Source organism: Columba livia, chromosome 8 (assembly GCF_036013475.1).
Source record: "Columba livia isolate bColLiv1 breed racing homer chromosome 8, bColLiv1.pat.W.v2, whole genome shotgun sequence".
In the NCBI taxonomy this organism is placed as follows: Eukaryota; Metazoa; Chordata; class Aves; order Columbiformes; family Columbidae; genus Columba; species Columba livia.
In genome coordinates, this window is record NC_088609.1 from 21872494 (window position 1) to 21887870 (window position 15377).

The 15377-nt window shown below is 41.7% G+C and overlaps 2 protein-coding genes across 6 annotated transcripts in view; both read right to left on the minus strand.

Annotated features, from left to right (window-relative positions):
* Positions 1-912: 912 nt before the first annotated feature.
* Positions 913-5699, minus strand: S1PR1 (sphingosine-1-phosphate receptor 1). 2 transcript variants are annotated; one of them, XM_065072494.1, is made up of 2 exons: positions 5487-5699; positions 913-3700 (listed from the first exon to the last, which is right to left on the minus strand). In XM_065072494.1, the coding sequence occupies exon 2, from the start codon at positions 3584-3586 to the stop codon at positions 2447-2449; it is 1140 nt and encodes a 379-aa protein (XP_064928566.1). In that variant the 5' UTR covers positions 3587-3700; positions 5487-5699; the 3' UTR covers positions 913-2446. The 2 variants fall into 2 exon arrangements, with proteins under 2 accessions (XP_064928566.1, XP_064928565.1); XM_065072493.1 differs by lacking the exon at positions 5487-5699 and adding an exon at positions 4866-5143.
* Positions 5700-5758: 59 nt separating this feature from the next.
* Positions 5759-15377, minus strand: part of LOC102093474 (uncharacterized oxidoreductase ZK1290.5) — a 51680-nt gene continuing 42061 nt past the window's right edge. Inside the window, exons 7-8 of one of the 4 annotated variants that reach the window (XR_010474352.1) lie at positions 8442-8627; positions 5759-8321 (exon numbers count right to left, since the gene is read on the minus strand). Coding sequence is in view for 3 of the 4 variants with exons in the window: in XM_065072499.1 (XP_064928571.1) it covers positions 8526-8627 (102 nt within the window). In the remaining variant the exon portion in view is untranslated. The other 3 variants (XM_065072500.1, XM_065072499.1, XM_065072501.1) reach the window with 3 other exon arrangements.

Consider the following 15377-nt stretch of genomic DNA (forward strand, 5'->3'; position numbering starts at 1 on the left):
TCAGCACCCGGTGTAAACCACCGCTGCGCAAATGAAGGCCTGAGCCAAGAGAGACTTTATCTTGTGCGCAAATACAGATTTGACATTTTTTCCAGCCCTGCTCAGGTCACTAATTAAAAGCCTAGGAAGTGAGCACACATGAAATCATTCCTTCCGTACAGGCAGACAGATGGAGAGAAATTCAAGCCTGTTTCCAGTCTTTTGTCTTCAGGGCATTTTTGGAATTTCCTTCAGGAAACGAGGTTGTGACCCAGAGCCTTCCTCGGTGAGCAGGCTCTCGTTTCCCACAGTAAACCTTGCATGGCAATGACATACAGCACGAGAAGGTGAGGTTTATCTTCGCGCTCCAACTGCATCCTGTATGAGCTCCATGGAACTTAAAAGTAATACCGAGAGGCAACGGCAGCAAGAGAGGAAAGGGAAGTCAAGCCTTTGGAAGCAGAGTCGCAGCACCTATTCCGTTACACTGGTCTTTGCTGGTGGACCCAACGGAGCTGCAGCGGTTGCATAGTTGAGGCCGCCTTCTGTGTTTCAGAAAGTTCCTTGATGCTTGCAATAAGCTATGAACTAAACTCACAAATTATATTAGTGATACAAGTGAATTATTTGACTTATTCTACTCCAAGCAGCCATGGCAAAACTGGCAGTCATCTGTTTTTTTCCTCTGTTCGTACTTCCTTAGCTGTTGGAGACAAATCACTGCTGTAGAGATTCTTTTCATGACATTTCATTGATGTGTGTGCTGATGAAAAATTATATTCTGGCATTCATTTTATATTTTACATGATCCTGTAAGTGGTATTATGCATTTTATATCCCCGCAGATTTGGCTCAATCCCAGCAGGTACTGAAATTAAGGAATTCTTTCGCTGACATGTCAACCCTCGCAATAATACAAAACTACTAGTAATCTGATAACAGGATCTTTAAAAAAATCAGTTTATTAATGTTTAGAAGTCAATAAAGCTATGTGCAAATTGAACAATAAAAGTCAGAAACATTTTAAATACTATTTTTTTAAACCAGAAAAAAACCCTCAGTTTAATTGCACTGGACATTTTACTACAAAGGCAATAATTTTTTTTTTTTTTTACAAAATACCACTTCTAGGAATTGCCAATAACTGTAAATCAGTCAGTTGCTCTCAGCTATCCTAGATATACCACTTTTGTTATAGTAATACTCTAGGTGCATGAAGACTCCTGCATCTTATTAACTTATTTACATTGTACACATTCAACCCCATTAGCACAGGTTAGAAAAATAGAGGAGTAAAAACGATGCTGTAAAACAAATACATTCAATTTAATGACAGGTACTTCTTCCATGAACTGATAAAATACAGACATCTTTGCTGGAATTATAGACATTAATAAAATGTGCCAAAATGTATTGCATTTTGTTATGGAAGTGCATTTATCTATAGTCATTTCACTTCAACTTTCCTTTTATTTTTCTGAAATCCAAGATATTATTTTCAGATTTTCTGACTGATCTTTACCACTATGAACCTGACACCGAAATGCCCCTTCCGTTTTTTGTCAAAAATCCTGCTGTTGTCAGTAGTATCTTATACTATTAGATTTACCTTCAGTCATCTTAAAGAGAAATGACCTTTAGTTCTACCTTGCATTTGTCACGATAACGCAGTTTATTTAATGCTATAGAGTAACAAGGCAATCAACGTGTGGGGCCAAATGCTGCTCTGAGCTACTCCATAAAATCTGATGCAGTCAATGGAATTGTACAGGTAAAAGTAACTGCGGAGTCTGGCTCATGGCCGTCAAATGTATTATGGACCGACAGCAGAAATTCACAGCTGTGATCTTGCTAAATAAAACCCCAACAGCTTTGGACTCTGCAAATAAAACCTTATGACTTAACTAAAAACTCTGTAAAGTGATGCCAAATTATGGTTGTACGTGGTCTAAATTATATCTTTGTGTGATCTCTCTCCTTGTTATGTGCTAAACTTCTGACCAAGTATACCAGAACCACCACAAAACTCAGTACAGAAAGATCTTTGTGTCAGTGGTTTGCTGCAAGTAAAGGAGAAATAACTTCACATTCTTCTCACAGGGGAAAGAAAAAAAAAAAGGTTCATTCTCCCTCTCCCACCTCCCCCTCTCTCTTTCTCTCTCACACACCAGGCATCATTTCACCAAGGCATCAGTCTTTCAGAGTTACTAAGGAGATTTCAGGATATGAATGCGCCTGACAATCCCGAGCTGCCTCAGTGCAAAGACAAAACATGCTCCAGGGAAAAAGATTTTCAAGCCAGAACAGTCTGTCCCATTTCTTGAACTCCAGCCTCGCAAGTGCACCATTTGCCTCATTAGAACTAATGCTACTTGCTCACTTAGCCCAACGCTGCCACCGTGAGCAGGAGGCGTCGCAGCTCCGCGATTTCAGAGGAAGGCTCTGAAATACACCCCCATGGTTACTCTTAGGAAGATGAGGTAACATTGCCCGAAGACATGATGGTTTCAGGACGGTCACCTTCCTCCTTCTGTGGGTGGGAGGAGTTGTCAGACTTACTCCGGCTGAACTCCATCCCTCCGATGATCGGCCTCTTGAATTTGGTCCCAGAATCCGTCGGGGGACACTTGCAGCAGCACAGAATCTTGATGAAAGCCCTCCGCATCTCTTTGTTTGTCAGGGTGTAGATGATAGGGTTCGTGGCTGAATTGAGCACGGCCAGTACTAAGAAATATTCTGCTTTATAGAGGATTGGGCAGGTCTTCACCTTACACCCCACATCCAGTAAAAGCAGGATGAACAAGGGAGCCCAGCAGGCAATGAAGGCACTCAGGACTATGATCACTGTCTTGAGCAAGGCTAGTGACTTTTCTGAGCTCCTAGTAGCTTTGGTAATGTTTTTCCGAAATGTCAGCCTGCGGCTCCTAGTCCTCACCATGGAGTAGATCCTGCAATAGAGGACAACAATAGATAGCAAAAGGCCAGTGAAGACAGTGGTGCAAAACAGAATATAGTGCTTGTGGTAGAGAGGCAGCACGGTGGAGCAGTTGTACAAGAGGCTGATGCAGTTCCAGCCCATGATCGGGAGTCCCCCGAGTATCACGGAGATAACCCAGCACGCGCTGATCAGCAAGAAGGAGCGGAAGCTGTTGCTGCCATTGTGGAGTTTCATCTTCAACATGGTGATGTATCGTTCAATGGCAATGGCCAACAAGCTGAACACTGAAGCTGACAAGGCAACAAACATGCTGCCTTCTCTTACAAACCACTGGGAGGGGGTGAGGCTATAGGTTTTGTGCCCAGATAGCAGGAGGTTGGCGGTGTAAGCCACACCAGCCAGCAAGTCTGAAAGAGCCAAGTTCCCAATGAAATAGTACATGGGTCTGTGAAACTTCTTGGTTTTCCAGATGGTAAGCAAGACAAAAATGTTCTCTAAGATTATAAAGCAGCAAATGATGATAAAAACCACCGATGTCACTTTTATTCCACTGTCCGCATTTTCATTTAGCTTTCCCGTGTAATTATAATGCTCTTTGATGACATAGTTGACATCAGTGTTGGCGAGGTTGCTGACGACCTTCAGCGGGGCAGTGGTGCCGGAGCTCATGGTGCCCACCTGGGCGCCGCTTCCCCCGCGGCCGCCGGACGGTGACGCCGGCACAACGCCGGTGGCTGCCCCGCAGCCTGCCTGGCACTGCCGCGCAGCTCAGAAACCGCAGCCCTGAGAACAAGAGGCACAAAGCCCAGAGTTAAAAGGAAGGCAAACAATGTAACAAATGACAAACAGTTTAAGATGATCTGCTAGTTTAATTGTACATCAGAGTCACAAATGTAATCACACTGGAATCAGTTTCATTCATCTGTTAAAATACATTTAGAAGATGGTGAGGTGCTTTCAATAGGTAACGCTAAAAAGGCAAAAAAAGTTGTGTCATGCAGAGCTGAACAGGTGAACTGGAGTTGGCAAGAGCTGCATTACCAGACTCCTTCCAATGCAAAAAATCTCAAAGCTCCCCAGCAAGAAGTTCTAGAATATCTTTTTCTTCAGTAGGAAACACACCTTGTAATACAACAGCAGAGATGAGATTTAAAGGGCTTGATTCAGTTTAACTGCAAATGCATGAAAGCCAGCACAGAAGCTACTCAAAGGTAGACCTATATTCTCCTCCATTAATAAATTCTGAATATGTTTTGGAGGGGGGCAGTTATGCAATTCACTGATGCCATCTCGAACAGTGGTAAATTCACTGATGTATACATAAGCAAGAGATCATCTCAAAGCTGTAAACAGGAAAGGGTGCCCTTGCTAAATAAAAGAACGCGCTTTACAAATCCCGGACCAGTCAAAAGTTTAGAAAATCAAGAAAAATACGTTAAAAAAGCCAGATAGCAAGCCCATTCCATGGGTCTGAAACAAAGAATGGCAAAAAAATGCCTTGCATAATTAGCACTGCAAGCTTTTGAAATGGGCACGACTAAGGAATGCAGATATGGATGGAAGTTCATTTACATGTACACATGTTCGATTTTCTAGTGGGCACTTAGAATTAAAGACATGAAATCACGCCAGGGAAGAAGAACCGGTAGAGCTGTTAAATTACAGCCTAAACTGGGCAAAGCAGGAGGTGCGAGGCCAGTGAGTACGACTCCCCGCTCTGCTCCCGGCCTCCAGCCCGCACCGCTCCCCAGCCCCATCCCAGCCCGCAGCGCCTCCGCCGGACGCGGCACCAAGCCGGGCACGGCGGGTCCCGGGCACCCCTCGCCTCTTTTGTTCCGGGGCTCCGGCGGGACGCACGGAGAGCCGACCCGCGGCGCTGGGACTTCGCGACGGCCCCGGGATCCGCAGGGACGGCCCCGCGGCGCGGTGCGCGGCACCCCGGCCTTACCTCGCTCAAGCGCGGCGCGGAGCCCACATCGGCTCTGCGCATCTTGCGTGCCCACGGAACAACTCCCACGGCCGGGCTGGGGGCTCGGTGGTTTTAATGTTTCTGCAGCTGCTGCTCTCCACCCCGTTTCCGATTATTCCCCTCTAACTCCTCCCTGCTCGCGGCCACGGGGCGGCTCGGCTACGGGACCTGCCCGCCCCGCCCGGGACCCGCGGCCCCCGGGCACCCTCGCCGCCCCGCCCCGCCGCTCCACCGGCGCTGCTGTGCCGGGGCTTTACAGACCCGAGAGGCTTGGGGAAGAAAGAGGGGCGGAGGCGGGGAGCCCTCCGCGGGACACACCTCGCCCTGCCCGGCCGCGGGAAGGGGACGCCCCGGCCGGGCTGCAGCCGCCCCTGCGCCGGCCCCGCCGCTGGCCGCGGGGGAAGGCGGCGGCTGGCCCGGGGAAGGAGGTGTCGGCGGGGCCCGGCCGGCTCCCAGCACGGCCTCTGCGCCTCGTGGGGTGCCGGCGGCAAAATCCCCCTTCTTTTCTGTGTAGGAGCAGCAGGGATAAGGGCAAAGGAAACAACCCGTGTGCCACCTCAGTCCTGGCTCTTGCGGGACATTATATGTTGAAGGACATACCTGGAAGATGCTCTTCCCTTTTCTGTGCGGAGGTGGGGTTTTGTCCTGGCAGGCCCGGGGGCCTGCAGGCTCCCGTAGGGCTGGGTAACTCAGCACCAACTCTCCTGAGCTCTCACCAGCCCCACGGGCAAGGCTGGGTGCCAGCCTGCACTTGGGGAAGGCAGAAGTCAGCACTGGCCCATGGCCGACGAGGGATTCACTTCACACCACTGTTAAACACGACCCTCTGCTGCTGTTTTCACATGCAAAAAAACTTCTTGAATATTCAGAGGATTCTGTAAAACACCGGCATATTTGAAAATATTAATAAGTTTTAAATTACTTTTTTTAAAAAACAAAATCGGCAATGACAACTACAATGGTAACAGTGCTATTACATGGAGACCGAGAAAGAAGTGAGTTTACGTTTATATAATTCCTTCTCTCTTCAAACTTCTAAAAGAAAAAAAACACCTCAGTGTATGTGAAATGCTAAGTGCTGGTGATCTACTGCTGTGCTTGCTGCAGAAGTTTTCCTTCCTTGCTGTGTTCTCTTTAACTCCACTTCAAATTGAAACACAAAAGACTACCCAGAGCTCAATGGATTTAGGTTTTTCAGTTCACAGCATCGTACTAGTCAATTAGCAGTAGCAGTCGTTACGAGGAAGCAGCTTTCCTCTGAAAGACAGCAAGAGTAACTCTACCCTCAGGAAGAGTCCCTCTCTTATTTATGCTAATAGTCATGCTTCGATTGCTCCACGCCTCTCCCAGAATGACTCAGATAAATTACACTGGCAAACAGACATTTACTCTTCCACCACAAAGCTAGAAACTTGAAAAGATGTTTAGCCTCCTGAGAGCCTGGAGGAAAATACAGCCGTTAAATTACAACTGTCAGAAAAGGCATGCAAGATAAATCACGCTTGAGGTTGACATATGCATCCCCTGCAACTGCCTGACATACCCTAGATATTTCAAGCTTTCCCCCTTGTTTAGCTAATTTATAGAAAATACTAAAGAGAAGTGCATTCATTAGGCATTTTCTTCTAGGAAATAATTCTCACATCATTTTAAGCAAGGGGAACGTATTAAAGGAACATGCTTTAATTAAAGGACAGAATGACTCATGGTTTCAGCAGTCAGATGTACAGGCTTTCACGTTTGGGTTATTGGTCAACCGAGAGGCTACAACTCAGAGATGTGACATCCAACAAATTATTTTCAAAGGCTATGTAAAATACTTGGGCAACATCAGTTCCACTCCAAGCACTTGGCTATTTGTATCACAAAAAGCATCATTAAAATTAGATGACCACACACATCATAGCCCTCTTGACACCTCAACAGAGAGGAAACTGCAATACAGCTTCATTTTTCTCAGGCAAATGAAGCCAGATCAGCTGCGTTTGCACTGGTGGCTGTCTGAAACCTCAGAGACATAGGTAAACGTGGCTCAGCAGCACAAGTTGTAGCTTGCTTATGAGGGCTGAAACACAAACAGAAGTAAGTTCAGGTCGGTCCAGCCAACTCTACCAAAAGTACGTTGGTGTTTAATGCGGTGATTTACACCAGGGTTATACTCCATCCCCAGCAACAGAACAAGAACTCTTTTCTAGTATCTCCCCAACTGCCAAGTCCAGTGTTAAGGAAGCTTGTACTTCAATGAAAAGCCCTGCAGAAATCCAGGGCAGATGTAGCTCCTTTGAGAAAGCGACTCTGGAGTTACCTACAGTCAGAATAAGGAGAAAGGACAACACACTTAGTCACACACCATTTCAGAAATAACCGGAACGCAGGCCTCAGTCAGTGGGAGGGCTGCACGCCTCATGACACCAAACTTATACATAGGAGCTGCTTGACCTGGGTAAACCAGTTAAAAAAAACGTTTGTGCAACATGTCCACAAGCGTGAAGAGGCAGACGCTTCAGTTCACAGAGATCCTGAATATGTATGTGCTCGCAGACACCTGAGTTTTTAGGATGAGCAGAAACTCATGATTTAGGGTCTGGCACCAAAAAAAAAAAAGGCTGCCCATGATAACCAAAGTTCTCGTGAACCTTTCAGAAACCTGGCGAGTCGCAGGGCAGTTTTCCAGCTGGAGAAAGCTTTGATCTTGTCAGAAAAGAGGCTGCAAGCTGGGGTGTTCCCAAAGCCTGCACACTGACAGACTGGTGGCACTGATCCCACCAGAAGACCACACTGTCTTAATGTGAGCACCGCTGGACAACACACGATTAAATCAGAGGAGTGTCTGAACATTATCCACCTTGAAAAGATACAGAAAATCCCTGCAAGACAGATTAGCAAGGGATTTTTCTCCAACACATTACTGTTATGCACCTTCAAAATTTTTTCTCTATATAAGCAAAAAGTACTTTTATTCATCTTGATGCAACTTAGGCCACGAGCCAGAGACGTTCCTCCCTCATGTGGTGGGTCAAGACAGGATCCTTGAAATGGTGTTAATGGAACACATTTGCTCACCAAGAAAGCACAAACAGCGGCCTGCAGAAGCCCTCAAAATTCTCATGACTAGGATAAATTTAAAAAGCAGTATAAAAAAAAATCAGGTTCTGCAATCCTAGAACAAATATTCCAACATTTCATATTTTTAATAATTTTTCAAGATTTACATGCATTGTAGCATGCTCTTATCTGTGCCTATAGGTAACTAATACTTTTCAAAACGTAAGAAAATAAATTGTTCAAATGTGTTAAAATGACACCTTAAATGAAGTACCTGCAAGCAGCAGAAACTTAATTACAATACTGTGAGACAGCTCAACCCATACTGGGAGAATATGCCGGAAAGTTCCAAAAAAGCAGAGAAAATGCTGAAAGTAAACATTCCTGTATCTGTAAAAAAGTAACAAATAAAAGAATAAACTAAATGATTTTATTAATTTGTTAACATAACAGTACAAACAAATCATTGATATTGATTTTTGATCAATATTTCTCAGGTACTCTCAGTACCCAATTTAGCTTTATTGTTCCATTTAAAATTAATTAATGTTTCAGCTGCATCACTTTTGCAGTGTAGAACAATCTCATTTCAAATTATCCTTTCCACAATGGATAGGTTAGGTGAATTAATTTTTGGTTGATATTCATAGTGTTCAAAAATTCCATGTCTTCTTCCTTCAGATTAAAATCGAAAACCTGGTTTGGAAAAAAAAAAAAAATGGTATGAGAACATTGCAAAGACTAAAGCACACATATTTGTTTAGCATTAGTATTCTATAATTTAGGTGGTCTGGTTTTAAGTTCTTGATATTGATAATTAATATGCATTAAATGGCCTTTTTTGTTTTAAAAGGCTGTTGTAAAAACTTTGCTATATTCATTTTAGTAAGAATTTGTACTTTAGTTTTAGATCACTAAGCTGAACATAACATTAGGAAAAGCTTAAGTCCAAGTGGAAAGAATTGAAGCAGTTGAGAAAGTGACATGCAACAGTTTTACTGGATATCATTGCACCCAAAAACATAGATGCTTTAATACATCCAACTGTGATTTTATATATATATATATATATATATATATATATATATATATATCAGAAGTTCTACATTAATCAAACTGTATAATGCAGCATTAGAAAACATTTTGAAGGTTAATTTTTCTTCCCAGTGATACAGATAAGTTAACTAAAGTCCTACTATATGTTTTCTTCTAGGGTCAACTAAAGACATTAATGGAGATTATACCTGAACTTAACACAGTATTCTGAAGAAACAGAAGTTTCGGATGGAAAATCCACAATTATTTGGCAAATTACAGCTATTACTTATCTGTAATACTGGGAGAAGACAACCAAGCAGTAAAAGAACCATTTCCGCCCTCCCCCAAAAAACCCAACAAACCCACAAACCCACCAGTGATGGTTTTCAGATTAATCAAAGGTACTTCTATCTGGTTTGTAAGGCATTCATGACAATCACGCAAAAAAAAAATCTCAGAAACCATGTGATATAAAATAGCTGGTTGCTGTTTTGTTAATATAAAGACTCCATAATATATATATCTTTTTCAACACCAGGAATGTGAATTTATACCACAGTATATGTATGACCTTGACAGGTTTGCTTCAGATTCATCTTCTACCACATTTCTACTGCACCCAAAGCAAGTGATTTACTGTAAATTTATCTTGGCAACATTATACGTATGGGTATTCAATGGGATGAATTTGAGTCACGAAGAACCACTAGGAAAGAATGACTTCATAGAAAAAAGAAAAACAAAATAGAACAAAACAACCCAACGATCTCTGCCCTCCTTGTTATCAGGAAACTGTGAAAGTAATTGTACACTCCCCCATGCTCTAAATTTCACAGCCAAGTTATAAACTTAGCACTACTTCATTATACTGGAATTGTGAAGCCTCATCTAGAAAGTTCTGGAAATACGTTTTGCTGGAGAGAAAACAGAGCAATCATTAATAGGATGATAATGCTGATAACATACTCCTGAATTTCCTATTAGTTCAGCTACAGAATGGTTCTTAAAGGGCATTGGTGAGCAAAGCCACTATTCAGTATTCCTCTTGGGTGCAGTGATTGAGATTGGTACAATGGATCTGTACAAAGTTGCTTAGAGAAGCACATCCCATAATGGTGGCGATGCCCTAAGTGGTTTACAGAGCAATACATGTTGTATCACTGGGAAGAGTATCAGTGTCACTGATTTAAATTCATTTCAGGCTTTGTGTTTCTCTGGTCCCTCAGAAGTCATTACTATTGTGTCATGTCCTGGCAGCTGTAATTAGTCCAGTGTGATGCTGCAGATGGATAAGCAGCCATTCATAAAGACAAAGAGTAAGGTTGCATCGCTTGTATCACAAATATAACATAGGCTGACTGCAAGGCAGTGCAAATACTCAACACCTTATTTCAAAAATGCAGAAATCTTAATGGAGGCTGCAAAAAGAGCCAAAAGATTAAGTACAGAAAAAGACTCCCAGCAAACAACACAAGAAATTGCCAGAAGGTTGGTTTATCTGTTATTTTACCCAATGCACTCTAGTCAGAGATGAGCTTCAAAGCTTTGCAGGGAGTGTGGCAATGTGGAAAGAGTGACCGGCTTGGATTCAATTACTCTCAGCAAGAGCTACTCCACCTTTGTCCCCATTTTCAAAAACATGAGGTTAATGTCAATTTTCCTGTCAGAACAGTTCAACACTGCTACTTTAAAAAGAACATCAGCTGGTGTGAGCCATGGCACAAAAAGAAGGGTGACTATCATGCAGTCTGCTTGGCTTAGTAGATTTGCGAACTTACTGGTATTATAGTTTCTTGATTACAAATGCTAGTCAGGAGAATGATGTATTGAAAGTTACGTTGGGGGTCAGGTGTGGTAGAAACACTTCCGCAGCGTAATTAAAACTTTTCCTCCTGAAGTACGCACTTTACAAAAACATTCCTATTATTTTCCAATTAAATATTCTCAGGTGCTTTCATCTCCGGTAATATAAGAGATGAAATTCAGAAACAGGCAAGAAAATGGAGAGAGAGAGCCACGCAGAGTCAGACAAGAAGCTACCATCTGTGCAGAAAATAGCCTCATGCTTTCCACTGACTTTCCATTTATTTTTTTCCTTTCCTTAGTTGTTTCAAGAGAGTTCCCTTCCTTCAGGAGGACAGTGCTCCTGCAAAGGCAGCTGACTGCACTTAGCTAGATAACACTGATTAATTGTATCTTATTTCACATAGTGGTTTATCTCCAGTAGAAAGGAATGCTCCAATCAGTCACTACCATAAATGACCTGTATAATAGGGAAAAGTGCTTTTAATTTTCAGGTGTATGCCCCATTCCTATTGGCAAGACGATGGGTTACACTGACAAAATGGATGCATTGCTGTATCTTAAAAATGGTCATTGTAGAAAGGTGAAAATGTTTTGTCTCTAGAGAAAGCTTGTCTTACAGAAATATGGACAAGAGGAGGAATTTCAGCCCTGGGGATGAATATGCATATAATCCCAAGAATTCACTTGAAGGATGAATTCTGAGTTCACAGAACAACAATACTTAAAAAACTAGCAACTCCAGGCTAACTGACCAAAGAAGAAATAAAAAATGGAGTTAAACTTCCTAGTTTTGTATGTTAAGCAATTTTATATCCTTTTTGCCTTCTAGGTTCTGCTTCTTTTACAGAACATCACTCCTCATTGCTATCCCTAAATCTACTGTTCACTTTCTAATTTCTTATTAGTTGTCTTTTTTCATAATAGTATGATCGAAGTTGTCGGTACTTTAGACATGTTCATTTAGCTGAGGTGATAGAGACTTATTCTTCAGCAGCCTTTGCTTAAAAAGAAAACTATCTCCCACAAGTGTAATATCAATTTAGTTATATGGCGGAGCATAAAATATGAATCTACTGAGTCTGTCTTTCCTTCTGCAAAAAGAGGATTTGCTCAATGACTTCAAGGTAACATAGTATAAAACTTGTGCATGCCATCTTCAAAGGAAGAGACCTATCCCAAGCACACAGGAGATAACAGGGCTCCAGCCTCTTGGGCAATTACAGCTTCTAGCAGAAAACAATGGCTACTAGTGATGGCACAATGTGCAAAACTGCCCACCACACCTGGGAGAAAGATAGCGTGGGTCAGCTGCGTCCTGGCGCTTAAAAAGCTTATATTGCCTCAAATCACACTCAACTTTATGCCTAGTTCAAATTAAACTCTTCCAGTTAGATGCCATGATCTAGACCAGAGAAAATGCTGGCTTGACTTCCTAGCAAAAGTAAATGTAGACACAAAAAACACTGTAAAATCTCTTTGACAGAGGGAGCAAGGAAATACATCAATGAATTAGGAGGCCATTGTCGCTGCAACCTAAAGTCACCTATGTGAGCGATTAACAAGAAAATCTGGTTTACTTCTACTTAGTTCAGAACAAGGAGGTAATCAGTCAGAAATAAGTGCAGAAAAACCAGAACTGTTCTGACCAACATGGGAATACTAACTGTGTTATTAGCCCTGACTGATATTGTTCTGGTAATATTGAGGAAGAATTTGCTAGCATATCTCAAGATTTGGTTTACTTTGTGTGCATAATTTGTGTTGGAAATAGTATGTTGATGTGATGTCTGTTTCTTTAAAGAAAACTAAAGGTAAAACTCCAACTTCTCTTTTGCAGTTTCAGAGAAAGTCTTCACTGAAGCCAAAAAGCCACATGAAGTGAATACTAGGCACATGATTCACTTCTAGTTCTCTTTTTATGAATTCAGATAGAGTGTAAAGCAAGGAGTCCCTCAACAGCACTGTAACAGGTCTTTTTTTTTTATATTGCTAAGGTAGCTAAGGCTGTTCTATGAAGTGACTTTTGAAAAGCAGGATTAGCTGATGACCACTGGTAGACAGGCTTATTTCTGGGCAATGTTCCAAATTTTCACTTGGTCATTGCCACTGTTTTCTGCAAAAGATAGGGAAAAAAACCCTAAAAATTACCTTTATTTTATAAATAAGCCTTACTTTTTGGAACTACTGAACCCCTCATCACAACTGTTAAGCCAGATACATAGCTGGTCATAGACACCTGAAGTGCCATTCCCAGAAAATGAAGCACTCCAAACTCTAGAAAATAACCTTACTGTGAAGACTGTGCATCTTTCTCTTTCTAAGTCGCTTCTTGATAAGAACTAAGGAGCTTTGTTTCACCATATGACTAAAGCAGAACAGCACTGGGAAAACTGCCTCAGGAAATCCCCACACAATATAAATCACACTCAGATTTTCCATACCTTTCTAGACACAGGAACTCCTAAAATATTAAACCAATGTGACTAGAAGTTGAATGCTCAGGTGATAAAAGACTCCGCAGACATGTTTCTCAAAACAGATCTGTAAATTACATATATCTATATCTACAACTCTCTCTATACATACATATTTTATAAGAAAATCTGAGGAATGGTATAGTCTCTTAATGAGTTTTCCTGGACAAATCCCAAATGAAAGCTAAACTAATTGTCTCTAAAAACTATACAAAATTCACCTGAATTTCCAGTAAAAGATCAGTAATTACAAAGATGCTTCTTCGGCTCTTAGAGCTTGTTGCTCAACTCTTAGCCAGGCAGATAGTTTATTTGTACACGGAAAGACTTCTACTTTGTTATAACTACAGGCTAGTAAAGAATATGCATAGAAATCTCTGGGTCAATGCCATTATTATGCAATAATATGCATAAAAAAGGGTTTTTTGGGTGGTGCTTATGACAGTGAGATTGTATTTTTGATGGAGATTTGCAGTATATTGTACAACATAAATACTGTAATAATAATGGTATTAATGTATTTTTTCACCCAGCTTTTTTTTCTTCATACGTTGTATCCCTCTAGCAAAGTACTTCAAAAATTATTTCATATTTAACACCTGTCTTGTACACTAGTAGGTAGCATTTTTTCTTACATTTTTAAAGAAGGGTTATCTCCTCATGCTCTTTGATTAAAGAGCCTGAGGTAGGGTCAATGGCATAAATAGCAGGCTTTGCATGGGCTTCAGTGAGCTACGGATCAGGATTTGAGACTGAAATTTAAGATCTCTGTACGAAAGTGCTACCCTCTAAAATATATTTTGTCTGTTACCAATGTTAAGGATTTCAAATAAGTTATCATTAATAGCAGACATTAATCTTACTATTATATTCTTATTGTAACTGTCCCTGAGTTTAAAGTAAATGGTGTGACTGACAAAGGAAAAAGCTCAAACCTTCATTCACAAAATAAGGCTTGGGTCCCAGGAAACATGTCTCCCATCATGCATTCCATTCAGAATGTCAACATCATCTTCTGCTATTGTAAAATCAAACACCTATGGGAATGCATATATAATTAACATAATGAACAAAGAGAAAAATCAGGAGTGTTTCTGTTATTTAACCTGACCAAGACTCATTTAAAGGTAAAGCAGAATTTTTCAATATTTTTCCTCCTGGAAATTCTTCTTATATTTTGTCATAGGCAAATATTCCATAAAGCTGACAGGCTCCACTAGGTCCTTTGCTCCTTTTGTGACTCATTTTTATTTGTAGACTCCGTTAAGATGGTTTTGTGGCACTCTGGCCCCAGCAAGGGTCCAAGACAATGAGAGCATCAAAGGTGTTTTTGACAGCACTCTGTACGGTCACTGCCAGAGATATAGATATTTTTCCCCATGAGAGTGGTGAGGCACTGGGACAGGCTGCCCAGAGAAGCTGTGGATGACCCATCCTTGGATGTGTACAAGACCAGGTTTGATGGGGCTTTGAGCAGCCTGGTCTAGTGGAAGGTGTCTCTGCCCATGGCAGTAGGTTGGAACTAGATGATCTTTAAGGACCCTTCCAACCCTAACCATTCCATGATTCTATGATATGAATATCTGGACTGCAACCACTCTGGAAACCTGAGCTCAATATTTCACTTATATCCAAATGTCCAGTTTAGATGGTTACAGTTCTTTTCTTCGGAACTTTAAACAAAAAGAATTATTAGAAGGTATGAGGACATTCACAAAGGTAGCAAACCAAAGGCTATATCTATCTTTTCTATGTGCACTTAGACAAAACACACATGGATCAGCTAGTACAGAAACAGTGCTGTAGTGCCTCATTACTAACTGGAACCTGAAAGCAGCCCCTGTTTTCACACACTGGTTCTTAGAGCAAATGACTTCTCCTGTGGCAAGACCTGCAATGTGAATAACAGTGTCAGTGTTTTCTTAGCAGGTGTCTTATTCAGACATTATGACTTCAGAACTGAAGTTGCTTTAAGTTGGTCTGTTGTCTTTGTCAGAGCTCCTCCATACTCAACAAAAAGATCCTGTGGAGCCTGAACTGCTGCCAAATGAGCTCCTCCCATCCTGCATTATCCAGCAATCACCGTCTGCTAGAACAACCCTTGTAGTCAAACCTCAGTGCTCAAGCT

What these genes read in the sequence shown, in the direction of transcription:
- S1PR1 (XM_065072494.1), bottom strand. Translation starts at nt 3,586, where the DNA reads ATGAGCTCCGGCACCACTGCCCCGCTGAAGGTCGTCAGCAACCTCGCC.